We start from the raw sequence: 27,899 nt of genomic DNA, 5'->3' as shown, positions 1-27,899 counted from the left end.
GATTCTGGTGAAACTGGATCATATTTTATGGAGGAAATGTTTTCTGGTTTTCCCTCTGATGTCCTCCGGCTGCTCCGCCTCAACTCTCTGTGATTTACAGAGTTTATGATGGACAGTAAACTGCTGACAGCTGTAGCTGCTGTTAGCTCATGTTAGCTCAGTCTGTTAGCTGCTGTTAGCTCATGTTAGCTCAGTCTGTTAGCTGCTGTTAGCTCATGTTAGCTCAGTCTGTTAGCTGCTGTTAGCTCATGTGAGCTCAGTCTGTTAGCTTATGTTAGCTCAGTCTGTTAGCTGCTGTTAGCTCATGTTAGCTCAGTTTGTTAGCTCATGTTAGCTCAGTCTGTTAGCTGCTGTTAGCTCATGTTAGCTCAGTCTGTTAGCTGTTAGCTCAGTTTGTTAGCTGCTGTTAGCTAATGTTAGTTCAGTTTGTTAGCTAATGTTAGCTCACGTTATCTCAGTCGGTTAGCTGCTGTTAGCTCATGTTAGCTCAGTCTGTTAGCTGCTGTTAGCTCATTTTAGCTCAGTTTGTTAGCTGCTGTTAGCTCATGTGAGCTCAGTCTGTTAGCTCATGTTAGCTCAGTTTGTTAGCTGCTGTTAGCTCATGTTAGCTCAGTTTGTTAGCTGCTGTTAGCTCATGTGAGCTCAGTCTGTTAGCTCTTGTTAGCTCAGTTTGTTAGCTCATGTTAGCTCAGTCTGTTAGCTGCTGTTAGCTCATGTTAGCTCAGTTTGTTAGGTGCTGTTAGCTCATGTGAGCTCAGTGTGTTGGCGGGAAGAAGAGTCTGTGTCGTGCCAGAACCGGGTGTGTTGGCGGGAAGAAGAGTCTGTGTCGTGCCAGAACCGGAGCTAGGCGAGCCGGCAGTGAAACCGGGCTCAGCAGCCTCTATGGACATAATGGCAGAGGAGAAGAGAGTGAAGAGGACGCTGGTAATCACATCCTGAAGTCAATCAAATGACTCGTTGGTGCCTTGGACAGAAAAACAGCCTCATCCTCGAGCTTTATAAGCTGAAACTAAAGTCGGTTGTTTGACTGAGAGACGAGTGAAGAGCTGCGATGGTTGAACTGATCTGAAATGTTCTTTCCTCCGCAGACGAGAACAGACGAACGTGGAGCTGACCGCAGTTTGTAAAACGGTTCAAACTCATTTCAGACATCAAAGTTTCAAAGTGGAAACCTTAAAGTGTGTTTTTGTGTTCTTTGGAGAACAAATCAATAAAAACTGGAAAAATCAAAACACAAACAGAAACAGAAAGAGAGAGCTGCAGGTGTGTTTATATGTCCAAGAAGAAGACGTGAGGCGAGGCAGGTTCAGTTTCCTGTCCCGTTTCTTACAGTTCACAGGATTGCTGGATGAAAAAAACTGTTTCATCGATTTGAGGCATTTCTTTAAGAAAAAATGTCCAAATTCTCTGATTCAGCTCCACATGTGAATATTTTCTGGTTTCTTTCGTCTTCTATGACAGTAAACTTGTGAATATTTTCTGGTTTCTTTCGTCTTCTATGACAGTAAACTGAATATTTTTGGCCTTTCCAACTAATGTTACTGTTTTATTGTTACCTTTAGGTAAGTAAAGTATCTACATACTACAGATGACTCATCATGTTTATGCTTTGTTTCTTATTTTGGACATCGATCACTTCACTGTAGAGGTTACTGTATGTAGGTTCACTGCAGAGCCTCCTAAAATCCACCGATCATCATAAATGAATGATCTCTGAGTGTGATGGAGGAACAGAAACCTTCTTTGCAGAAACAGGAGCCGTCGATGTGCGAGCACGAGATCTCGTTGTGGCAGGAACACGACGAGGTGCAGTTGATCCCGTACAGGCCGGTCGGACAGCTGACGGAGCAGTCGTCACCCTGGACACAAAAACAGACGGAGACACTGATGACGGTGTTTACCTTAACTCATTCGGTATTTCACCTCCACCTCCTGTCCAGTCTAAGTGACGTTACGATGATCTGTGAGCTGAACACAAACTATATTCAGCCTGATCTGTGTTAGAAAAGTTAAAACAACCAAATAACTCAAAGAACATCAGGAAGAAAACACCGAAACTGTTAAAAAAAAGAAGTAGAAATTAGCAAATGAAATATGTATGATTGTTTAAAATGTTAAAAACAGATAATACAGACAGAGAATTGTAGAAAACATTCCTAAAAATATCAAGAAAACTCATCCAAATCGCTCGTTTGACACAAAATTCCCGCCTCAACTCTCTGTGATTTACAGAGTTTATGACGGACAGTGAAGTAAACTGCTGACAGCTGTAGCTGCTGTTAGCTCATGTTAGCTCAGTCTGTTAGCTGCTGTTAGCTAATGTTAGCTCAGTCTGTTAGCTGCTGTTAGCTCATGTTAGGTCAGTTTGTTAGCTGCTGTTAGCTCATGTGAGCTCAGTGTGTTGGCGGGAAGAAAAGTCTGTGTCGTGCCAGAACCGGAGCTGGGCGAGTGGGCAGTGAAACCAGGCTCAGCAGCCTCTATGGACATAATGGCAGAGGAGAAAAGAGCGAAGAGGAGTGGGCAATGTAAGAGTGAGCGAGCAAGAAGCCGCCGGACGTAATGGATGTCCATATTTATTATATTGCACTCGCAAAAACACAAAATTCCTGCCTCAACTCTCTGTGATTTACAGAGTTTATGATGGACAGTGAAGTAAACTGCTGACAGCTGTAGCTGCTGTTAGCTCACATGTTAGCTCAGTCTGTTAGCTGTCATGTAGCCTCAGTCGTCAGCTTGCCGGTGAGCTCGGACGGGTACCCGTCGCTCTGAGCTCACCGCCAAGCTGACGAACTGAGTGTTTGTACCAACAGGCGTTATGGACTACCGGGAAGAAGAAGAGGTGGTAACCAGGCTCAGCAGCCTCTATGGACATGATGGCAGAGGAGAAGAGAGTGAAGAGGACGCTGAGGGAGGAAGCTAAGAAGAGAAAAGGAGAGAGTGAGCGAGCAAGAAGCCGCCGGACAAGAGTAAATGTGGGACTGACTTTTCTGCTCAAAAAATAAATATTTCTCTCCAAAGATGCGTTCAATGTCTGCGGTTCCTTCGTGAGCTGGCCCGGCTCGGCGATGAACGCCGGCTGCGTGCACGTGTTTGGAGTTTTAGGAACATCTTGACTGACAGCGTCCTGCAGGGAAAGGTTCATCCTTAAATTCATTATGAGGCTACGACTGCATTAAATGTGATGGTCGAGGATGCAGCAAACAAGCGCATGCATTATGGAGGAGAGAGAGGTGATCATCGCTGACGGCGTTCCTGCAGAGAAACATGACGTCTGCTCTCGTCCAATCAACAGAGGGGACACGGTCAGGCCGGGCTTGGCATTAACGGGACGGCCTGAACCTCATTCTGCGCCGTTGGCATGCTGCGAGAGCTCAAACCTGAAGCTCCGGCACGCTGTCGCATTGATCAGGACCTTCAACATATAAACTGTGCTAATTAAAGCCGGCTGCTTCCAACCTTTAAATCGCTATTAATCTAATATTCACAAAGCCAGCCAAATGTGCAGAGACACGAGAAGAGAGAGGAGCCTTATTAAAAAGTTGGTGGATTAAGGGAAAAAAACTTTTGTTCATAAATAACGTGTGTGTGTGTGTGTGTGTGTGTCCAATCATCTGAACTGCAGGAGTTTGAACACGTGACGTCCGGAATAATGAACGTGGATCGATGTGTCCTGACATTTATCACGCGTGTGCAGCTTCATCCGTCTTTCCTCTGATAAGTAAATAAACTGGTGACTTTTCTACTTCTCTTCGTGTTCGGAGACGAGGAGATACCTCCGGGTTAATTAAAGGAAGCCGGCAGGTCGTTAGGTTGATGACCTCCTCGCAGCCTTTGACAGTAACAGCAGGAACTCTCTGCATCCAGCTTCCAGGTGTGAATGTGTGTGACAGTGTGGAGCAGGAGGCCTCGCGTTCAGGTGTTTCCTCCTGTGTCTGTGTTACTGGGCATCACGACTCCAGCAGATAATCTTAACTACATCGTCGTTCTCTGTATACTGTGCTCTGCTTGTTGAGCTGCAGTTCCTCTAACGTCCACTTGAGTCAGTCTCCATAAGTCCCCATGTCCAAATGTCCAACTTCACAGCAGAAATCAGTTTTTATTGTTTCTATTTTGATCGATTGTTTCAAGCAGAAATGCCAAATATTTACAACTTTTCTCTCATTTTTAGCTTCAGAAATTCAGATTTTTTTTACGTTTTCTTTCCACATTTTGATCATTAAATCAAATTCTTATCGATTAATCCAACAGAAAATCTATGGCTATTGCTAAAAGCTCACTCTTTCCAACATCCTGTGGTTCCAGCTTCTCAGCTGTGAGGATTTATATACTTATATACTTTATTGTCCAGTCGTTAACGCCTCTTGATGTGTCTGTATTTCCGTTTTATCTCCTTCAAGTGCCAAAAAACATCAAAAACCATCAAAGAAGTCCCCATGTTCACAGCAGAAATAAACATGTTTACAGCCTGGTACAAAAAACAGTTTTGGTCTCTGTAGCTAATTTCCCCGTTCATGACAACTGTACTGAGGGTGAATTTATATACAACTCACCTGTTCACATTATATTAAGGCTTAAAGTTATGCAGGATTAAGAGCGGGGACGCTTTGATTGACAGGTGGCTTGTTTGAGTATTCAGCCCGCCTCAGGTCCATCTTAGCAGGGAGGCAGAAGAACTGAGCTTCATAACAGTTCTTCAGAAACCTGTGGGCCACCACACGGATACCACGTCCAGCTCTGCAGCATCCAGCATCACGCTGTCAGTGTTGTCAGTACGCTGGATCATGGATGCTGGTTGCACCTGACGTTCATTACAACACCTGGGTTGATAACAACACTCCAAACTGACTCCAGATCATCAGAATCAGTGTTATTCGGTTCGTTGTGTATCGTCTGTGTGGAAGTTTATCAGACGTCACTGGGACTCGTTTGGTTAACGAGGACATCCATGATTCAAACGAGCTCAGACGCTTCTCTTGGTTTCATTTTTATCTCCAACAAAGGAAGAAAAAAGCTGCAGCTACAATCAGACGCCACGTTCAGGGGCTAAGGAGTGTAATAGGAGTTTAATAAATCCATTTCTATTAATGTTCTTTTAAATGGTCTCTGTCTGCTCAAAGAACGGATCTCACTAATTATTCATGAACCACCATGTTAAATACTTCTTTTGACAATGCCACTTTGACTCATCAGGAACGACAGAATCAAGTGACGAAGATCTGCAGGGATTCGACCACAGCTGATGAAGTCCAGGCTGACTAACATGTCATAAACACCATGAGCTTTTTCCTCGTCATTGTCACCAAGAACCTGCACATGGTGGGAACCGTCCGGCCCCGAGATAAGTCTGTTATGATTTGATGCCATCTTAATAAAACTGAATTGCTTCTTTTAGTTTTATCTGCCTGATTTGAACCTTTGAACCAAACTGTTTCAGGCGTGGCTTCTTCAAAAGGTGAGAAAAGTTCAAATGTTTATCATCGTTAACAATGATTCAGTGCAGCAGCTGCAGATTGTTACTAATGGAAGAAACACTCATGCACACATGCACAGGTACGGAGTTCTCAGACGCCTGCAGCAGGGTCAGAAAACATTTTCCTATCGACTGAAACACATTAAAACATTAAAGACAACCTGACGCTGCATTCGTCGCAGCTACGTTGCATGTGCATCATCGTTAAATCCTAAAAATAAAAAAGAAATACAGACACTATAATCCAAATATTGGCACAGCTACATTAGGAAACAGTTGGAAATGAGCTGACCCTTGTTTGTTTATTTCCCTACATAAATCACGTTTATTCAGCTTAGTTTGACTCATCATATATATATGTATGTATGTATATATAAACTCATTATATTTCCATGTCCACTCATGCAGCGTTCTCAGTTTGAATGCCGCCCTCACCTTAACCACAGGTGCACATGTAAGGTTGATGATTTATAGTTTGTCAGATTGAGGTCTGCTGGTCGGTAGCAGCCTCATGACCAAACAGGTAAATGAAGTTGTTTTTACTGATAAACAGCAGTGCTCTGGCATCGGTAGAACAATACACCGTATATCATATATAATTAAATCCTGGAAACAAACATTATGTTTATATTCAACAAATTAAATGGTCTGTACCCTCGAGGTCCAACAAACAATGCCTCCTCATAAAACATTTTTTAAAACCTGCATCCTCGACATCTTTAATCTCTCCAACCTTTAGCTGGATGTTACCTCCACCTGTGGACGAGTGGAGCAGCCAATCATCATCCAGGTCCCCAGCAGCAGCTGATATCACGGCCTAGTCCAGCAGCAGTCAGCCCAGCTCGGCGTCTGTCTTTCAGCCTTTTATTTCACCAAGCTCTCACCAACCACTAAAAGTCAGTCCCACATTTACTCTTGTCCGGCGGCTTCTTGCTCGCTCACTCTCTCCTTTTCTCTTCTTAGCTTCCTCTGTCAGCGTCCTCTTCACTCTCTTCTCCTCTGCCATCATGTCCATAGAAGCTGCTGAGCCTGGTTACATTGCCTGCTTGCCCAGCTCCTGTTCTGGCACGACGCCTAACCGAAAACCTCTTCTTCTTCCCGGTGGTCTAAAACACCTGAGCTCACAGTCCGGGCAGCCCGGCTAACAGACTGAGCTAACATGAGCTAACAGCAGCTAACAGACTGAGCTAACCTGCGCTAACAGCAGCTAACAAACTGAGCTAACATGAGCTAACAGCAGCTAACAGACTGAGCTAACATGAGCTAACAGCAGCTAACAGACTGAGCTAACATGAGCTAACAGCAGCTAACAGACTGAGCTAACATGAGCTAACAGCAGCATTTTATGGTAAAGTTGCTTTAAACAATCAGCTAATCTAGAAAAAACAAAACAATGCTAATCACAGAAATCTTCAGGATTATATTTCCTGTAACGTTTCCTCGTGCAGAGTCTGAATCAAACAGTCTGTTATTCTTTCCTCTTCAGCTCCTCGTGACATGAGCGATCAGTCGTGTTGCTCTGAGTTTCACACGTTCACAGATATCGACCGATCTGTCCAAAGAGGTGACACCAGCACATAAAATCCTCTTTAAAGCGGCTTCCCGTCTGCACGGTGACACACAGGAGCACCAAACTGCCAGTTACCAGCGCAGCATAAATTCAGTTTAAATCAATAACACTTCACAGAGAGACGCATCTCTCTGAATCCAACTGCTGTAAACCAAGCGGACGTTCATCCACTTTCATCCACTGCACCCCCCGTGTTCTCAGGCCCATTATCAAAGTCCCTGTCATCTCTCTGCTCAGTCTCTGCAAGATCAGTCAACACATCAGGGGTGCCGGGCCTCCAGCGCACACATGAACACACACATGAACACACACATGAACACACACACTACATGTAACTTTAATATTAACACTCACCAGGCCTGAATTTCTCGCCTCCCTCCACAAAATCTAACATTTATCTTCAATCCTGATTCTACTTCTAACGTAACGTGCTCAAAGCCCGACTTCAGTGAACAGATTTATTAAAGTTAATATACAATCTTTTCATGCAGACCCTCAACATCTGTCTGCTGCGCCAACATCACGGCCGACACGCATGGATTTACTGATATTTCAGAGCCGTGTTCGGGGGCCATGGATTCCAAACAGACCTCAGTCTCATCAAAGATCAATGAGTCCGACAGACTAGACTAACATATTCAGCTGAACATCCTCCCTGCTCCTCCTGGGGGATGGTCGAGGAGGGATGGTTGGTTAATGAAGGGGGACGCCATCTCTCCTCATTTGGACGATTGCAGCTAACTAACTAACCATGAGACAAACATAGGAGACTGAAACGACCTCCTCGGAGGATGTTACAAAAGAGGAGTCCAATCTGATGTGCATGCTAATTCAAAGCCCGGAAAACAAACACAAAGTGAGCATGGACTGTGTGGAAGCTGGACGTGAAGCTCTGTGACGTCAACACGTTTCTGAGGAGCTGAAGCTCTCGTCCTGCTTCCACCAACACTGTAAACATGTTTATTTCTGCTGTGAAGTTGGACATTTGGACATGGGGACTTATGGAGACTGACTCACTTCTGGAGCCAGCCTCAAGTGGACGTTAGAGGAACTGCAGTTGGCCGTCACGCAGACGCCTTTAAGTTTTTAGTCCAAACAAAAGAACAGCAGCAGAGGTTTAGAGTTCACTCGTATTCCTGCTGACATGCACAATCCTCTCCTGACACCTCCACGCCGTCGCTCTCCTTTAGGTTGACCTATATCATGTGGTGTGCACCTGCAGTAGCCTTTCGTTAGAAGCCACGTAACTCTAAGAGTAAACCTGCACAGTCAACAGCACCTGATAAATTAACCTGAGCGCGCTGTGGAGCGCCGTCTGCACCTGCGGCTCCACGTGTTGGAAGGAACAACATTCAGAGATAGTAAACTTCTGGATGAACGAGTCCACGAGCTGTTGTTCCTCCGAGCGCTGCAGAGACACACTTTTCTTTGTTTGAGGAGTGTTTTCATGTAAGAGATTAGAAAACTCTCTTGCTATGTTTGCTACAAACCCACAGCTGCTATAATCTAAAGTTTGGATGGATGTGGAGGAAGTGGACGTTATCTCTTTGGTTGATTCATTAGGTCTCCTGTTCAGCTGGGCTTCAGTAGCAGGCGGCGCCTCCCGAACAAAGGAATTGTGTTTTGTTGTGAAAGGAAAGGAGGGCAGAGGAGATGTCATTAAGCTCTGCACGATGTCTGCTGCAGTACTTTCCAACTTTAAGGCTTGTGATCACCTAAAACTAATCTACTGAAAGTGTACCTGCCACCGCTCGGCACAGGTGGTGTGATCAGCTCACTGGTTTATAGACTTATATAACATCCACGTAGTCTCTGTGACGTCAACAGGTTTCTGAGAAGTGTCCACGCTCTTAATCCTGCATAACTTTAAGCCTTAATATAATGTGAACAGGTGAGTTGTATATAAATTCACCCTCAGTACAGTTGTCATGAACGGGGAAATTAGCTACAGAGACCAAAACTGTTTTTTGTACCAGGCTGTAAACATGTTTATTTCTGCTGTGAAGTTGGACATTTGGACATGGGGACTTCTTTGATGGTTTTTGATGTTTTTTGGCACTTGAAGGAGATAAAACGGAAATACAGACACATCAAGAGGCGTTAACGACTGGACAATAAAGTATATAAGTATATAAATCCTCACAGCTGAGAAGCTGGAACCACAGGATGTTGAAAAGAGTGAGCTTTCAGCAATAGCCATAGATTTTCTGTTTGTCTGGATTAATCGATAAGAATTTGATTTAATGATGAAAATGTGGAAAGAAAACGTAAAAAAAAATCTGAATTTCTGAAGCTAAAAATGAGAGAAAAGTTGTAAATAGTCAGCATTTCTGCTTGAAACAATCTATCAAAATAGAAACAATAAAAATGTATTTCTGCTGTGAAGTTGGACATTTGGACATGGGGACTTATGGAGACTGACTCACTTCTGGAGCCAGCCTCAAGTGGACGTTAGAGTAACTGCAGAAACAGTTAAATATAGTTGGTTGTTAGTGTTATACACGGTGTAGGATTCAGTGGTTAACCCTTACAGTACAGTAAGTACAGTGAACTTTTTCAACTTGCTGCCATGGCAACCACACAGAGAAACATCACAGGAGATCATTTTACTGGTGTCTCGGTTTCCCTGATGAGATTAGAGCGGCGACCCGCGGCTCGGTTTGTTTGTGGAGTGGAAGCCGGTGGTGGCTCCAGTCGTTTCCAGTCCTCGTGTCATTAAAGAAGAATGTAACCATGAGACAGCCTGAACCTTTCGTTAAAACAAAGCCTGTGGGGTTCCCATGATTCAATGATTATACACGTTAACAATCCCATGAACCTCTGCAGCTGCTGATCAGAGATCAGATCCAGTCCGCCCGGTGTGTCTGTACTCACGATGTATCCCGGAGCGCACACACAGGATCCCGTCACGCCGTCGCAGTCAGCGCCGTTGGAGCAGGTGCACAGCTCTCTGCAGCCCTCGCCGTAGTAACCTGCCGGACAGGTCTCGTTACAGTAAAGCCCCGCCCACCCCGCCGCACAGGTGCACTCACCTGACAGAGGGTGACAGCTGAGGAGGAGGAGAGGAGGAGGAGAGGAGAGGTCAGTCAATCAGTGAAGTGGACAATTAAACGATTAAATCATCTCTCAGGTTAGTTCAGGTTGTTTGAAGTGGAGCTGGACGAGCATGAAGCTGGTACCATGGTGACGGGTCAGCAGCACAGGCCGGTCTCATTGAGCTATGGACAGTTCACAAAGGAGGCAGATTCATTCCTAATACGACTATTTATTGTTGAATTGTTGAAGCAGACCTGGAGCCACGTCGCAGAGTTTTTAAAGTTTGGCACTGATCGTTCTGCTCTGTGATTTCTGTTTGTGTTTGTTAGGGATCACATGATTTGTCTTGTGAGTAGCCGTGTACTAAGTGTGATAACGCACAGCGAGCTGATCATTATTGTAAAATAAACCCTGACTGGGTGATGCAGGATGTAATTTCATTTGAATTTTGTTTGTACTTTGATATCTCAGAGTATTTTCACTGCGTTACTTTGCCATGAAACTGTCAGACAGGGTGAGGTCAAGCTGGGTTTTGTCCTGTCTCGTCATTTCCTGTTTTATTTTGATATTTACCTTACCTTTCCACCTGTTCCCCATCACCCTGTGTACATCTTGTCTGCGTCTCCCTTTGTCCTGTGCCTAAGTGTTTCGTCCTCGGATCGTTCGCCTCAGCCTTTTCCTAGTTTTGCCACAGCGTTTTTGCTTGTGTGTTTTTGTTTCTTCCTCGATTGAGTGTTTTTTGTTGTTGTAATTTTCTTAGTCTGGCCTTTTGTTTTATAGTGCTAGTTCAGTTGTTTTTTTCAGCCTCTCTTGGAGAGATTTCAGTTAATGTTTTGCAGCCATTTTCCTCATCGTGAGTGATTTTGATAACTTCTCATAAACCAGTTTAGTTTTTTTCCTCCTTCGGAGTAATTTTCGTTTTCCTTAGTTTAGGTCTGTTTTTCACAGCCTGCCGTAGCATCACTCTGTCCAGAGGGTTTTGTTATTTCAAAATAAATCAGGAAATGAGACAGAACAAAAACCCAGCTTGACCTGACCGCCGTGTGACAGAAACAGGATTTCTAACGAGAAGCTGAAGCATTTATATCGATGTTTGCTGCCTTTAAAGCCACAAGGCTTCATCGACAAAACAAAAACAGTGATTTAACCTCAAAGAACATGGAGGTTTACGGCCCACCGCTGCCTTCATAGTCTCCTCTGTTTGTGGTATTGTCTCACAGTTGGTCTGGATTCAAACTAATGTTTGAATGCACCAGCAACTCCCGTGTTCTGAGGTAAAATGTTTTTGTCAATGAAGTCTGCTGGCTTCTGTTTCCTGTTGTAAAGGCGTCTGATGGTAATGCAAAGAGGTAAAATACTGTAAATATATAAGTGATATTAGACTTTTTTAGGGTAAAATACTGTAAATATATAAGTGATATTAGACTTTTTTAGGTCTAAAATCTGTTTCTGGTTTGTTTCTTCAAACTGGTCCACAATCCACAATCCACTGTAGATAACACTGACGTTGCAGAAGTGATGTACCTCATACAACAACACTTCAACATAACCAGAACTATCCCTTTAATATCCTGATTACATTTTGATATATTAGCTTGGGGAAACACACCATAGGCAGGTGTTTTAACTGGATATTTATGGAAACACACAAACAGTTTAGTTATGTACAGACCTCACATGGGAGGTTTTATGCAAAAATAAGCTACAGTAAGTCAAACACAGCCTTCTGCTGTGGTGTACAGTGTAGAGAGCGCAGCACCTGAGTGTGTTCGCAGCTTTGCAGGGGCAGTATTTGTCACAGATGAGTCCGTATAGGCCTGTGGGACAGAAGCGGTCCTGGCAGCTGGGGCCCTTAAAGCCCTCGTTGCACAGGCAGGCCCCGTTGATGTGGTAGCACTTGGCCCCGTTCTGACAGTCACACTTGTGGGCGCACTGCGGCCCGTACGTGCCGACGGGGCATTCGTCCTGGCATCTGCGTGGGAAACAAGTACAAGATGCGGTGATGTTAAAGCTGCAGTATGCACGCTCGGTGTGGAGGCAACCTCACCCCCTCTTCAGAAAAACCCTCCACAGTGAGATCATCAAGATGCCCCTCCACGCTTTGCAGCCCCGGGGCAGATACTGGTACACCAAACACACTCAGCACTATTCCCTGCTGTTTGTCATGGCATCGAACATAATGAGCTGAAGCTCTGTGTGGGCATGTTACAGTGTCTGCCATGTTTCTCCTGAAGCTGCTGAAGATATCGACTCCTCCTGACTCTGATCGGTTGTTTTTGTCTCTCAAAGTTAACGACTAAACCTTCTCGGTTTTATTCTTCTTCTTGTTATACTGAACAGTTTTGTGAGTACGTGACATTGACGACATTCAGCTCCAGTTAATGAAAATAAATTAAACTTTGAAGATAAAACATTCAGTTTGAATGCAGACCACAAAATAAATGTTTTTTTTTAATTGAAGGTAGTTTCTATTCGAAATGAGTCTGGAAAGTTTCTTTCCAAACAGAAGGGTGACGGGACAGGACACATCCAAAATATGTTCAGTGTCTCTGAGGCCTTGATGAGTTAATAGATGAAGTTACAGAGATAAATATACGGAAGCATGCTGACAACATATCTATATTTAACAAAGCAATCACAATTTAAGTGACTGCATCGCCTTCAGACGTCAGCTGAACTCAGACAGAACATGGACCATTGTTCCACTTAGTTCGTTAGTGCTCGTTGTTGTTGTGACGACTGTCGTCAGGGTCGTTCAGGTCACCTGAGCTCAGGTGTGGTCGATGGTCACATGAGGCTAAGTGTGAAATGCTGTTCAGTCTCCTTCAGTCGCATTGTAGGTGGGGATAAGTCTATATTGTTAAAATGGATTTCAAATAAACCACCTACACTTTAGATTGGCATATGGTAATATTATTATTATTATTATTACTGGTCTATTTCCCATTTCTTGATAATGTGGGACCTTAAATATTTAATATATTCTGGAGTTGACCAAAGAATAACAGTTAAAAAGCAAAGGAGAAGTTTTGCTGTCTGTACTACTGTTTTCTTTTATTCATTATTTTATTTTGTCTCTTATTATTATCATTATGTTTGTATGTAAGTATTCCACTATGCCTGTGAACTCTGACACTATGACTATGCTGTGCTGCATGTTCATTAAGTCTTCAGATCGCTGTCTCTTCCGACCAACAGTCTGAAGCTCGAATATATTCAGTCGACTGTCACGTGACAGACAAACTGAAGTGAGAAACTGGAACTATTTTCTGTCGATGGTTTTGATCGATGTTAAATCATCGGAGGAGTGAAATGTGTCTGAGCCGGTGAACTGTGAAAAACACAAACATGCTGCTGTCAGTGTTGGTGTGTTGGTCTCATTATCTTCAGGTCCGACTGTCTCCTGTCTCTCTGGTTCAGGTCGGTTCTGCAGGGTTCTGGACCTCTGTAAGTCTGAAATGTAAATCTTATCAGACCTTCTGGTTTTATGTAAAGCGTGTTTTCTCCATGACTTTTTTTTGCATTTATTCTTAGCGAGCACTTCTCACTAATCGCTAACATCATCTGTGATTATGTCTGCCTCATTTCAAACCTTTCAGCTGAGGAAAATGTGTCTAATTGAGAAATGTTCCTGTCAAATTCTTTGGAATAATAATGGCAGCTGTGGCTCAGCAGGTAGAGCGGGTCATCCACTAATGATCAGGTGGTGAATGACAGGAAGTGCTGTGGATAAAAGGGCGGTATGAATGTGGTCCATTTCCAAACTTTAGATTTTAAACTTTTAGATACACAAATTAATCCGTTTGTTTAAATGCTATAATGTTAGGATTGTTGAACGGTCTGCATTCAAAACCTCCAACAACGTCTGTGACCTCCTGCTGATCCACACTGACCTGTGATCAGCTGAACGGTGTCTCTGTCATTCGTACGTCTGTTCTCACACTATGTAACTTTGGGCTCCGGGTCGGGAGAAGTACGTAACGCTTTACGGCACTAAGTCACACAGCAGCAACTATTTCACTGATTCTGGTGAAACTGGATCATATTTTATGGAGGAAATGTTTTCTGGTTTTCCCTCTGATGTCCTCCGGCTGCTCCGCCTCAACTCTCTGTGATTTACAGAGTTTATGATGGACAGTGAAGTAAACTGCTGACAGCTGTAGCTGCTGTTAGCTCATGTTAGCTCAATCTGTTAGCTGCTGTTAGCTCCGGTCAAACAAACACTTTTAATGGATGTAATTTGGTAGCTCAGATTTACTTTGCTGCTGTTGCAGCGTTCTCGTTCAGTACCGGACCAAATCAGAACCGGCTGTGCCCGTTAATCGCTCTGACACAAAAACATCCTCAAAGCACGCGGTCAGGATTCAAAGATTCTGCTGCTGCTACGCGACAATAAAAACTGAGTCGTATCGTCCGAGCAGTCCACTCGGGCTGCTCTTCACAGAGACCCGAGCCGTCTTTATAATGAGCATAACGAACATTGTTGAAGCTAAGCTAAAGTTAGCCCCACGCCTCTGCATCATTCTCAACACGTCCACGCCGTGAAACCATTAAGAACGAGACAAATCACTCAATTAAAACGGCTCAGCGAGGATTTCTGTTTTGTGTCACGTTTAAATCATGCAGACTTCCTCAGGACTCTTATCTCGGCTAATTCCATTAGAACGTGGACGGCGGTGGAGGAGAACTCAATCTGGGAATTATTCCGTGTAGGCTAATTCACCTGTCTGGAGCCTAAATGAATGGAGGTAATTTGGCTCAATTGGAAGGAAGAATGGAGGGAACGAGAGACAGAGATGGACGGAGACAGAGAGAGAGAGGCAGAGCTGATGGAGGGGGAGGTGGAGAAAGAGTTTCTCAGCTCACAGACGGTGTCGAAGATTGTGGAAGGAATGAAGCAGAAAACAGTTTCAAACGCTTTGTCGTTATAATCTCCACTTTGGGTAATGAGGGACGGACAAACGAGAGAAGAGAAGCTCTGTGTTTTCTTTTGGACGTTTTTTTTATGTTTATATAAATTTGTTGTTTCCACTAAACCTGACGAGCGTTTTACAAATCCGCTTTCAGCTTGAAAATGCATCCACACTGCTCCTCTTCCTCTCTGACATTCTGCGTGTGCTGATGAACCTGAGCCGGCAACTTGTTTGATTGTTTTCTTTGTGCGTCTAAGTCACGTCACGTGACGTCGCAACATCTAAACACGATAGGGTGGAGGGTGAGCAAAGTGTGGAGGGTGAGCAAAGTGTGGAGGGTGAGCAAAGTGTGCCTGCTCTGCGCCGAGTCCGGCGACCTGGCTGTTTCCTCTTTGCCGAAACCGCAGCATTGCAAACAAGAACGGAACTTAAAGAATCGATCTCACCAGGCTAATATCGATCCGGTACCGACTTGGTATCGATACGATCGATCCGCCCACAAAATCCTGGACTGAAACCTGGTTTGAACCTCTAACTCCACATTTCAGTGATTCTCGGTGAAATGAGGCAGGAGAAACACTTTGTGATGGTTCTGAGTTTGTTTTGTGCTTCCTGTTTTATTTTGTTGGTTGTTGTGTTTCCCGTCTGTCCTTGATCATTAACTTTGTTTCATCTGTGTCGAGTTGTCCTGTTGTCTTTGTTTCTTTGTCTGCTGGTTCTCTGTTTCCTGTGGACCTCTGTGAGGGATTTAGTGGCATCTAGTGGTGTAATTATTGACTGCAACCTCCTCGCCTCACCCCTTTCCTTCCTAGCATGAAAGAGAAACCTCTGTCTCATTCCAAGGTAACATAAAGAAGTTATGGATATTACATTGTGTGAGCCTCGTAAATATGACACACTGGACCTTTAAAGTAAAACATGTGAACACTTACTGCAGCATGAGAATGTACTTTAAGTATCAAAAGTAAAAGTACTTGTTAAGCTGAATGACTTCATATACTGCTGCAGTTTAATATAAAATAATACATCCCTGTATTTATTATGTTTTGTGTTAGTAATCTGAATCTACAAAGTAACTAGTAACTAAAAGAAACTTTAAAATAAAGCTCGTACCTCTCTCCGATGTAGCCGGCGGTGCACTGACACTGACCGCTGATGTGGTCGCACAGGCCTCCGTTACGGCACGTGCACTCCTGAGAGCAGTTGATGCCGAACGACCCGAACGGACACGGCTGTGCACACACCGGACCCTGAGGAGGAAGATCACATGACCGCCATGTTTACACACACCTGAGAATACATACATGTGTGTGTGTGTGTGTGTGTGTGTGTGTGTGTGTGTGTGCAGCAGGTCGTACCACCCAGCCGGCGGGACACGAGCACTCTCCGGTGACGTGATGACACGTTCCTCCGTTCTGACAGGGACATCTCTGCTCACAGAGGGAGCCATGTTTACCGGGAGGACACGGCTCCTCACAGCTGGAGGGAGGAAGGAGACACATGAAGGAAGGAAGGAAGGAAGGAAGGAAGGAAGAATGGAAGGAAGGAAGGCAGGAAGGAAGGAAGGAAGGGAGGAAGGAAGGAAGAAAGGAAGGAAGGAAGGAAGGGAGGAAGGAAGAAAGGAAGGAAGGGAGGGAGGGAGGAAGGAAGGAGACACATGAAGGAAGGAAGGGAGGGAGGGAGGAAGGGAGGAAGGAAGGAAGGGAGGAAGGAAGGAAGGGAGGGAGGGAGGAAGAAAGGAAGGAAGGAAGGAAGAAAGGAAGGAATGAAGGAAGGAAGGGAGGGAGGAAGGAAGGAAGGAAGGAAGGAAGGGAGGAAGGAAGGAAGGAAGAAAGGAAGGAAGGAAGGAAGGGAGGAAGGAAGGAAGAAAGGAAGGAAGGAAGGAAGGGAGGAAGGAAGGAAGGAAGGAAGGAAGGAAGGAGACACATGAAGGAAGGAAGGAAGGGAGGAAGGAAGAATGGAAGCAAGGGAGGGAGGAAGTATGGAAGGAAGGAAGGAAGAAAGGAACATGTTTATGCTGAGATATGATGAGACATTTGAGAGTGAAGCCTGTGATCGATGATGAATCTGATGTTTGAGCGTGGCCTGTCAGAATAAGATCATCAGATACGAGGAGTCTGTCTTGATGCTGGATGTAGACATAAATATAAATATACTGTATGATGCAAAACATAAAAACAAAACATGTCCATCATTCCTTCTTTCTAAAATAATTCCTGTTTATACAGTTACAGTTTTTCTCCGTCGTTCACACTGTCCTCTTTTATTCTCATATAATTATCACAATAAATATGAAATATGTTCATGATAAAAAAATGTTACTATGGTTTCTATAACAATGCTAACGAGTAAAAATTATGAACTTCTGCTGCATTTTTTATGCAGCATTACTAATATTTCTACATTAGGATTATGTCCCGTATGAGTGTTGTTGCTCACGAGGATGGAAAAGACAAAAACAACAAAAACAGTAAAAATCCAAAATTCAAAGAAAGTTCAACAAAACGAGGAAAACACAAGAACAGGAAGAGGAACTCAAACAGAACACAGCACGACTAAAAACACGAAACAGTCTGGACCATGAAGTCAGGAAATTACAAAATAAAACAGGAAACACAGAAGCATCAAAACAATAAGAGAAGACTTTAAGAAGGTTTGATGAGATTAGGAAGTAGCGTGGGAATTAAACTGAACTTTATTTGACAGAAGTTAACTCTCAGTTTGGACCAAACTCTTTAAAATATTATTTACAGAAAGTGAATAACCCTGTGTCATGATGAGTTGAGTTAAATTTGATAACTTTAACTGAACTATGAAGGATCCAGTTATTGATTAATATGACAGAGGAGGTGAAGCATTGTTCAGCCCTGAGTAATGTCTGCAGGTCTTCAGGTTGTAAGGTGCAGCGGTGACGTGAAGCAGCTCAGGAGACGCTCGGATCACTAATGGCGTCTCTGACTGAAGCTAAGTGAGATCTTTTTTTCTGCAGCAAACAAGCTGGAACAAAACATGTTGTTTTTAGCTCTTCACATCTCTTTGGTGGAAATCTCTTCATCAGAAAGTGTGCAGGAAGGAAACAGGAAGCAGGTAGTTACTCTGGTAACAGCTGAAAAAACTGAATCTGTGTCTGATTCACCAAGCAGCTCTTATTTTAGTGAGAAACCTTCATGTTTTCCTGGTTCATGTTCTTCTAAACATGCTTCTACATGTGTGAATATCTGGTTCATGTTCTTCTAAACATGCTTCTACATGTGTGAATATGCAACGTGCTTCATTTGTTTCTCTTTGGTCTGTTTTTGCGACCGGCAGTTTGCACGGAGGAGTTTTATTTTGAAAATCCACCAGATTCTCTGTGCTGTTTCTGTGTCTGGCTTCCTGTCAGCTTGAGCCGAGCGGCGTCCGTTGAATTCAACGCGGAGCCGAGCGGAGGCCCGCTTCTGAACCGGACCGTGGAGTTTGAAACACTGACTGGAACGCATTGTTTATCTTTGTGGTTGTATTGATGCTGAACTGACAGTCAGACTGTCGACATGTGACGCCCTTTATCTCATGTTTTTTACGGACACGTAATATTTCAAACCTCATGTTTCATAAAGGCAGTTTGGTGTCAGATTTTTGAACGTTCTGTCAACGCTACAGAAACATTAGGTAACTGTAAGTATGATCAGGTTGTGTGACGATGGTTTACATAGAATAAATTCAGCCTTCTGCTCAGCTTATTAATGCTATGTTAAGATGTTAATCATAAAGCACATTAGATGGAGCTGAATAATGTATTACACAGATGAATTATTATTTAATGTAGTTCTAACACTGATCCTCCTGCAGCAGGATGAAGTACTCACAAGGCCCCGGTGTATCCGGGCGCACAGAGGCACTCGCCGGTCTGATGGTGGCAGGTGGCGCCGTTGAGGCACTGGCACTCGAACAGGCAGTCCTTGCCGTAGAAGCTCGGGTCGCAGGGCTCCTCGCAGCGCCAGCCCTGGTACCCGTCGGTGCAGACGCAGGCTCCGGTTATCGGGTTGCACTTGGCCCCGTTACGGCATTGACAGCGGTTACTGCAGTGCGGACCCCAGAAGTCGCTCTCACAGCCTGGACAGAGGACGAGACGAGAGGAGGGGGACAGTCAGCATGTGATGTACAAAATGTAAGTAAGGGGTCAGTCAGCAGAAAACGGTTTGACCTCCCTGAGGCTCTCCCTCTCGCTGGCCTTAAACGTCGGCGAGAGGCTGAACAGTTCCCGTAAAGCAAACTCCATCCAGCACGGGGATGTTTACCGATCCAGCCGATCCGTGATCTCTTCATACCAACAGAGTCGACAGTGAGTTTAAAACATGAACCCACCGCAGCACAAAAACAGTTTTAGTTAATCTGATCCAAAGTCCTCGTGCAGCTGCAGCAGAAATCTGTCACCGACGTCGAGCTGACGATGGAAAGTTTCACTAAAGCACATTTAACTTTTTAAAAGTTACCGAATGCTGAGAAAAGTACAAACAAATCGGACCATCAGCGAGAAGATCGGCCGTTTCTGTTTAAAGATTCTCTTTAAAACGAACGAAACAAAGCGGTGGACACGTGAAGCTTTTTGTCCACAGACGTCTGAATCAACACCAACATTTATATTTCTTGTAGCTGCTTTAAAAAAAATCTACTTTCCTGAATCCTTCAGATGTACTCTTATATTTCCATCAAGGCCAAAAAAAAAGACGAGACACACTTCATGTGCAAAGCAAAGTACCAGAAACTGCACTTCCTCTTGTGTCACCTGAAGGACCAGCTGCAAACGTGCAAAGACAAAATGAAATAAAAGAGCACATTACATGCATCATGATGGATCCCCCACAATATTTTCATTTTATGTCTCATGTAAACAAAGTGCAGTGTGATGAATCCTTTCCAGTGTCCAGTGTTTCCTGCTCAGCGCCTGCAGGATTTTCACCCCGTCTTCATGTTGTGGCTGTTTGGAACAGTTCTGCCTCCTGACACCGCCCGATTCATCTCTATAAACAGATATCTGCATATAAAAGCAGAATCTGGAGGCGAGTGTTTGGATGAGTTATGTCGATCCACGTGAAGAACAAAAAGATCCGACGATAATTTAGCCTCTTATTAGTTCAACAGGGCCGAGAGAGGGCTCGGATAAATGTTCTTACTGACAAATATTCCACAAGACGCCTCCTTCAGATTTTGACCCAAAGATTAAATTTAACCTTTCAGTTCAAACACACACACACACACACACACACACACACACACACACACACACACACACACACACAGTGCTAAATCCAAGTGAAAACACAAAAGTAAAAACGAGAATGTAATTACAATAAAATGAAACGAGCCGCTTGATGAACTGGACCTCCTGGACTAAAACAGCTGTGATCACTCCTACATGGATATTCTGATTCATTTGTATATGAACAGTTCACAAACCCAAATTACTAAAACACAATAAAATAATTCAAAATGTCGTTAAGTAACTGACAAAAGTCAAATAAAACAAAGCATAAAACGATAAATTAAAGCTGAGTGAGCGGGTAGAAGCAGCAGAGGTCTCTCTGTTATTGGCTGAAACGTCACGGTATGGGACGAAAAGAACAAAGATCAAGAAGACAACAGGTGTTTACATGTGGGCGAGAGAGAGACAACATGATCTGTGATTACATCACGTTCTTTAAATGATCTGTATCCACGTGCAAACATCCGTTTACAGAGATCAGCAGAAATGTGTCATCGTCATTCTCACGTCTCAAGTTGCTGTAGAAGAACTCGGACTGTCGAAGAAGTCTCAGTTTTCCATTTTCTGGATATCTGCTCTGTCTCAACTTGTGTACGTCCATATTCACACGGCTTATTTTGAGTCCATGAGTGCGTTCACACTGTCAGTGTACTGCGAGCATCCTGTTGGCTTCACTGTGTCAGACGCTGGAGACTTCTCGTCCTCAGTTGGCATTGAGAAAATGGTTGTCAAGGAAGTTGCTGGAGCTGAAACAGTTGCGGTAAATAAACAAATGTAAGTTGTACATATGTTTTATATTTCTGTCAAGGCTCTGCATGGTTACAGTTCGGCGAAAGAAAGAAGCAGTTGCAATCAGACAGTCCGTGCTGACATTAAGTACACAGAGTACACAGAGTACTACACAGAAATGAACTAACAGAAGTATCTGAATCGAAACATCAGCCGTTGACCCCAGAGATTTGTGATCTGACGACACGTCATCCAAACTAGTTTGAACTCGCTGCTTTAAGGCAGGACACCCCTGACTGAGCTCGACTCTCAGGAGTGCGTTAACACTCGCACATTTCTCCACATTTCTCCTGACGTGACGTGATAACAGCTCAGAGGAAAATGCCACAAGCATCAGCCTGCAGCGCTGACGTGCGGCGTGATGGATGCACTTTTCCTCCGTGCGGCGCCGCGGTCTTCCCATCAGGCTGAAACAGCAGAAAATTCAGCATTTAGCATTTTAATTCACTCAGCCGCTGCATGCACCGTATTCTGCTGAACAAAGTGGAATTACCACGGGACGATGGATTAGGGCTTCCTGTGCGCTTTATTCTAATGGAGCCTCATTTACAGAAATGAGATCTACATACGAGCAGGCGCTCTTTAGCCTCTTATGAGCACACAGAGGGAATATCCTTCCTTTAACGTGTCTCCGTCCTGATGAGTGGATTCAACAGATCCTCGGGATCAGAGAATAAATCACTGGAAGGTCTGTAAGTGGACGAACCGCTCGTATAAATCAGGACACGCAGACTTTAAATGAAAACAAGCAAAAAAAGGATGGGCCATTTTATTGTATATTACATCATCTCGATAACAGAAATCAATGCGTTATTATCTTTTTGATGAACTGCACTCTCCACAAGTGCCCAGAGAACACACCGAACAGACCCGACGTGATGTTAGACTTAACGTTACCAGCCGGTGGTTAAGGAAGTCTTTTTGTCTATTTGGTGTTGATGAAAGAGAAACAAATGAAGCACGTAGCGTATTTCCACATGTAGAAGCAACAGAAGAACATAATGACCAAATCTGAGCAAGTAAACAAAGTCTGGACTCCCGGTGGAGTTTCACGTAGAGAACGGAACAGAACACAGATGAAACCCGATGGGGTTTCAGGGTTAGATGAACCCCACGCTTTTATTTTGAAGTCTTTAACTCTTCATTCAGTTCACACGAAACACTTTAAGCTTAGCTCAGCATCAAGCTGTCTATGAGTAGTAATTCATAAAAGTCAAGAAAAACAAGAAAATACACAGTTTAACGTCAAAATGTCCTCGTAAATACAAGGGTTTATTGCTAGGCAACAATTTTTAAAGAAGTGTTTGTCCACTAGAGGGCAGAAGGACAAAGTGTAGACTTTGTAACATTGTTTGTTTACGGAGGATTTGTCCTTTAAATGATTTACAGGGTTTACGGTTGTTCATTTCGTCGGCTCTCGGCAGTGCAGATTTTATTTGTAAATCTGATTTTGCTTTAAAAATAGTCCAGAACAGTTTGACATTTTGACAAATACGCTTGTTACTTAGATGAGAAGATCGATGCCGACCTCATATCTGGGTCTAAATATGAAGCTCGAGCCGAGAGATGATTAGCTTAGCTTAGCATACAGAATGGAAACAGGTTGAAACAGCTAGCCTGGTCCAAGCTGTTTACGTGCGAGTTACCACGCGTCAGCTGGTTATTGGACGGGCGTACGTAACTCCCAATAAACACAACAGGTAAGGCAGACTTTGTGTTTACTTTGGACAGAGCCAAGCCAGCGGTAAATCTTCTCACCTGACGCCTGATGTGAACATTTCAAACCATTCCTCTAACCAAGAACTAAGTTTGACGGCAGTTTCTGGAAGACTGTTGGATCCAAGCCGTCTGGGTTCAAGAGACTGCCACAGAAATTAATGAATACTCTTAAATTAAAAAAGGAGAAAACCTGAAAATTTCAGTGTTCTTCTTCCAAAAAGTCCAGACTTTGTGAAAAACTTTCCTCCTCAGACGTGGGTGGGTTTTATAGCGTTAAATGTTTCATCAGTGCCGTGGTGGACAGAGCTTTGAACAGACAAAGCACAAATCAGACTCACACTCCCTCCCTCTCAATCTCTCTCTAATTTAACTCTCCTTCCTTCTGTTTTCTATGCATCTATCTCTCAGTTCCTCCTCCACCTCTCTCCTCCTTCAGTCTCTCTCTCTCTCTCAAAGAAGAGAGTTCTCTCTTTATTTCTCTTAACTAGTGAGCCGGCATAGTCAAATCCTTTATCCTCTCACAGCCTCAATTATTCAGCAGCAAAGAGTCCAAATCAAGTGACTAATGACTTTGATCAAGAGTAGCTCGCTGGCACTAAGCAGAACTTTCTGCACTAAATTAAGAGCTGCGTGATATACTTTGGCAAGGGCTTACTCTTTAAGGAGTGTTTCTAGGTTTGTCTATGGCGGAGTCACTCTGAGCTCGGCTCTTTTCTCTCTCGTGTCTGATGGAGAAACACCTAAAGTTCATCCTTAACTTTATTTCTGTGGCGTCTTCTCTTGAATCCAGGATACTTTAATCCAAAGGTCTTCCAGAGGTCGCCATCAAAAACATATAAATTTTTGATTGAAGGAAAAGTTTGAGTTTGATTTTGCTTATTTGATTTCTTACCCAGCATTAGGTGAGAAGATTTACGCCAAGAGTTTGTATTAAGTATTGATGTGGAGAGTTTTATTCATCAGTGGTCAGTTCAGTCAGTGCAGAGAAAGTGCACAGGAGTCCAAGATGTCTTATGCTGAAAGGTTTATTGAAGCTTGGCCAAGGCGAATGGAGGATTTATCAATACACTTGTCATGACATGAAGCTGTCCTCTCCGGCCTCCGACTCTATGTTCATAAATGGTCCTTCTCATCTACAGTACAAAGTGTTTGCCAGTTGGTTATTAACCAACCAGCATTAGCAAAGCTGTTGGGTTGCATACCATTACTAAATGGATGGCAATGAACAAATTAGAACTGAACATTGCCAAAACTAAATGTGCTGGATTTGGCAGTAGCTCTCCGACAATGACGAGGTGGCTTGGGCAGGTCACCCACTGCCGATCCCACTGAGAACCGACGGTTCATTTCAGTTGGTGGTCGTTATTGCCCGTTGCCAACATGACGTCAGATATTTTCAGCTCAGCTATTCAAGGGTTTCATAGCTAAACGCTGATTCCACTGAGAATTAACACTATTTGTCATTCCACAGCTGGTCGAGAAAGACGACCTTGCAGCAGCCGGTGTTGCTCTGTTTCTATTGGATTAATGAAAAAAACCTTTAGTGGCCAAACATTACTTTAAAAAAGCTTTAAAATAACGTTAACTCGCAGTAAACCTTGTAAATACTTGTACATTTTGTTGTTAAATTGTGTATTTTCTTGTCTTTAATGAACATGGACAACATGAGGTCTTCACCCTCACCCAACCCACCGGGTTGGGAGTGAGTTGATGCCCCAATCGAAGGAATTCAAGTATCTCAAGGTCTTGTTCACGAGTGATGGGAAAATAAAGCGTGAGATGTGTGTGTGGCGACGGCAGCGCTGCAGACGTTGTACTGGACTGTTGTGGCTAAGAGGGAGCTGAGTCTGAAGGCAAAGCTCTCGATTTTCCAGTCCGTCTATGTTCCAACCTTCACCTATGGTCATGAGCTTTGGGTAGATCTCACAAGAGTGAGATCATGGATACAAGTGGCCCGAAATGAGGTTCCTCCATCAGGTGGATGGGCTCAGCCTTAGAGATACGGTGAGGAGCTCGGAGTAGAACTGCTGCTCCTTCGTGTTGAAAGAAACCAGCTCAGGTGGGTTGAGCATCGGATTAGGATGCCTTCTTTTGGAGGTCTTCCAGGCTCGTCTGACTGGTAGTAGATTCTGGGGCAGACCCAGAACCTGCTGAAGGGACTACATAGCCCATCTAGCCTGGGAACCCCTTAAGATCCTCCAGGAGGAACTGCAATGTGTTGCTGGGTAGAGGGACGTCAGGAACGTCCTGCTAAACCGACCCAACCCCAGATAAGCACAATGGAATGGAACATTTTGAACCACTGACTGGTGAAGTTGTTGATATCGGACATCACATTGGTTTGGTCGTTTTCAAAATAAAGACGTTAGAACTCATTTTGAAACCTCGAAGACAGCTTGACAGGTTCAGTAGACACGGCGGTACAATAAAATAAATTGAATGTTGGTATTGTGTTAATGTTTGCATGAGGCAGTACTGAAAGCAGACGCAGAGTTGGGCAGGTTAGTGATTATTTAAGGAGATGGAGAATTGTTTATTTATTATTAATCTTGTTAATGGCAGAAACTCAAAAAATGACAATCTAACTCAACTAAAAGTATCAGGACGGCTGGTTGAGCTGTATAATTAGAAGCTTCCAAATATAAAATCCACTACTGCCTTTACTCTTCACACATACAGAACATGCTGAAATATTGATGTTTAAAAACATATTTTTTTAACGCAGCAGCTAATTGGAAGATCCATAGACGAGCCTCCTACGCAGAAGGACAAGAATCTCTATCATTATGAGGTTCCTTTATTACATTGAAACCCAATCAACCGACAACATTAACATCAGAGGCCATTCACTCTTTGGTCCTGCCTGGAGAATATTTATAACACACTTTGTTCTAAACAGTGAGACTACCAAAAAAAGCTGTACTTAATAAGAAGTACTGTTTTACTCATTTTCTTTAACAGCTTATCCTCAGCTGACATTGGGCGAGAGCTGCAGTTCACAGTTCGTCACAGTCTGTGTTTGAATCTGAGACAGTTTAGAGTCACCAGTTAACCTCTGAACCTTCGTCTTTGGACGGCACCAAGCAGCGACCTTCGTGGTTGAAAAAGGAAGCCAATACAAGAAGTGCCAGTTACATAACGGTCGCTCATGTACCTTCAACTTCAGTCACCACAGACCCAAATGTTTCATTGTTAGTCTAGACTGTAAAAATGTCAGTACGTCATCTCCAATGGCCACTGTAACCTTCTGAAGCCGACAATCCAACATTCACAAGCATGTGTGGCACACGGACACAAAAATGGACTTCCAGACGTGCATAAGTTTAAAAAAAATTAAAATCTTTACTTGGTTCCTTCCCCCACAAGAACAGAAACACAAGCACATCAGCACAACACGGCTACACCAAGTGGCAACCTCCGTGTCTGTGAAGTGAAGCCAACACAGGAAGTATCAAAAACTGCAGTTCCTCTAACGTCCACCTGAGGCTGGCTCCAGAAGTGAGTCAGTCTCCATAAGTCCCCATGTCCAAATGTCCAACTTCACAGCAGAAATAAACATGTTTACAGCCTGGTACAAAAAACAGTTTTGGTCTCTGTAGCTAATTTCCCCGTTCCTGACAACTGTACTGAGGGTGAATTTATATACAACTCACATTCAGCCCGCCTCAGCTCCACCCAAATTTCACGTCTTTGCTGATTTAAATTAGCCAGGAGTTGGGTTGCAAAGGGGCCGATGGTTTCTGGTAAATTTACTGAAACATTCTGGAAACTTTCCATGGGAAGTTAAGTTTGGGAATATTAGAAATATTCTGAATCGGAAACTCCATTTATTGAACAATATTATGTAGTCCACCAGCTCAAATGTGTGTCTCCTACAGTCTCTGTGTGCTCTGGGCTCTACAGTGTGGTCCAGGTACAGAAATCACCTGTGCAGGTAGAGGGGGCGTGGCCTCAGCAGCCCTGCAGTAAGCAGTGTGCTATGTGCATGTGACAGCAGATATTCAAGTGGACCTGCAGGAAATCTGGTTGTTTCACCTGTTCAGATTATATTATGCAGGATTAAGACTAAACCGGTGCTTTGCGGCAGTTCGTCACTCGGCTGTTGTATCTAAATCTTAAAATACTTTCAAACCTGTGGGAGCGTGAAGCGCTGATCATGAGTCTCAATATGAATCCATGTAATGTAATGTTGCAGTATATTTGTAGACGGTGCAGCCCATTTATTTATCTGAACACTGCTACCGTAACGCTGTGTCACTTCTTTATGCATTCAGCATAATAAGATTAAGATACACTACATTATGAAAGCCGTATCTACAGTTTCAAACCAAATTTAAATTTGAAGTACACGGTATGAGCTCCTATTGTACTATTGTTCTGTGTTATATAGGTCTGTGAAGTGCTTTAGGTAAAGTCCACACACACACAGCATGCATGGCTGATTGATGGCGTCATTAAATTGTCTGCTGCGCCTACTTTAAATGCTGCTCTCTCTTGTCTTTGCAGTCATTCGTAAAAAGAAAAAGCTTTAGGGTCTCACTGTACTGCTTTTTCATGACACAGGCAAAAGTTATGCAAATGTAATAATCGTTCATTAGTCACTATCAGGTGGAAGTCAGTTGTTTGAGTTATTCTGCTTTCTCTAAAGTGCAAAGAAAAAACATTTCAATATGCATCCGTAGGCAGTGATCATCAAGTTTGCATTCATCTAGTAAATAAGCTGAGTGTGGTCCAGCTGTGCAGATACAAACATCTGATGCCTGCACGGCCTCCAGGACTCACAGTGCTCCCGGTGCTCCTCGCTCTGTGTCGTGATCTCTCTTCTTTGTTCTCCTCACACCAAAGATTTTATCTGGATCCAGAATGATGGAAATCCCAAATCCAGAATGAGATAATCCATTTTAACGTTCACCCTGATTGTGATAGAATATTTTCAGGATGATCAAACCAGGATGACTCATGACATATCACAACGTAGACTGTTGGATGTGTGGAGAACTTCGGGTGGAGGAGCCAGCGCCAAAGAGACAGAGAGCAGTCCTGTGTAGTCCATGTAATCAAATGTGTGTCTTCAACAGTCTCTGTGTGCTCTGGGCTCTAAAGTGTGGTCCAGGTACAGAAATCACCTGTGCAGGTAGGGGGCGTGGCTTCAGTAGCCCT

The 27,899-nt window shown here is 43.7% G+C and overlaps 1 protein-coding gene across 1 annotated transcript in view; it reads right to left on the bottom strand.

Moving 5' to 3' along the window:
• LOC104935763 (multiple epidermal growth factor-like domains protein 11) overlaps nucleotides 1-27,899 on the bottom strand; it is a 108,610-nt gene that overhangs the window by 5,476 nt on the left and 75,235 nt on the right. Inside the window, exons 7-12 of the mRNA XM_027281391.1 lie at nucleotides 18,835-19,081; nucleotides 16,348-16,468; nucleotides 16,103-16,239; nucleotides 11,836-12,048; nucleotides 9,915-10,089; nucleotides 1,739-1,859 (exon numbers count right to left, since the gene is read on the bottom strand). Of these exons, the coding sequence (XP_027137192.1) occupies nucleotides 1,739-1,859; nucleotides 9,915-10,089; nucleotides 11,836-12,048; nucleotides 16,103-16,239; nucleotides 16,348-16,468; nucleotides 18,835-19,081 (1,014 nt within the window). The remainder of the gene's footprint in view (nucleotides 1-1,738; nucleotides 1,860-9,914; nucleotides 10,090-11,835; nucleotides 12,049-16,102; nucleotides 16,240-16,347; nucleotides 16,469-18,834; nucleotides 19,082-27,899) is intronic.

Source organism: Larimichthys crocea, chromosome VIII, assembly GCF_000972845.2.
Source record: "Larimichthys crocea isolate SSNF chromosome VIII, L_crocea_2.0, whole genome shotgun sequence".
Classification (NCBI taxonomy): domain Eukaryota; kingdom Metazoa; phylum Chordata; class Actinopteri; family Sciaenidae; genus Larimichthys; species Larimichthys crocea.
Note: the sequence above shows the minus strand (reverse complement) of the source record. Positions and strands in the feature narration are given on the sequence as shown.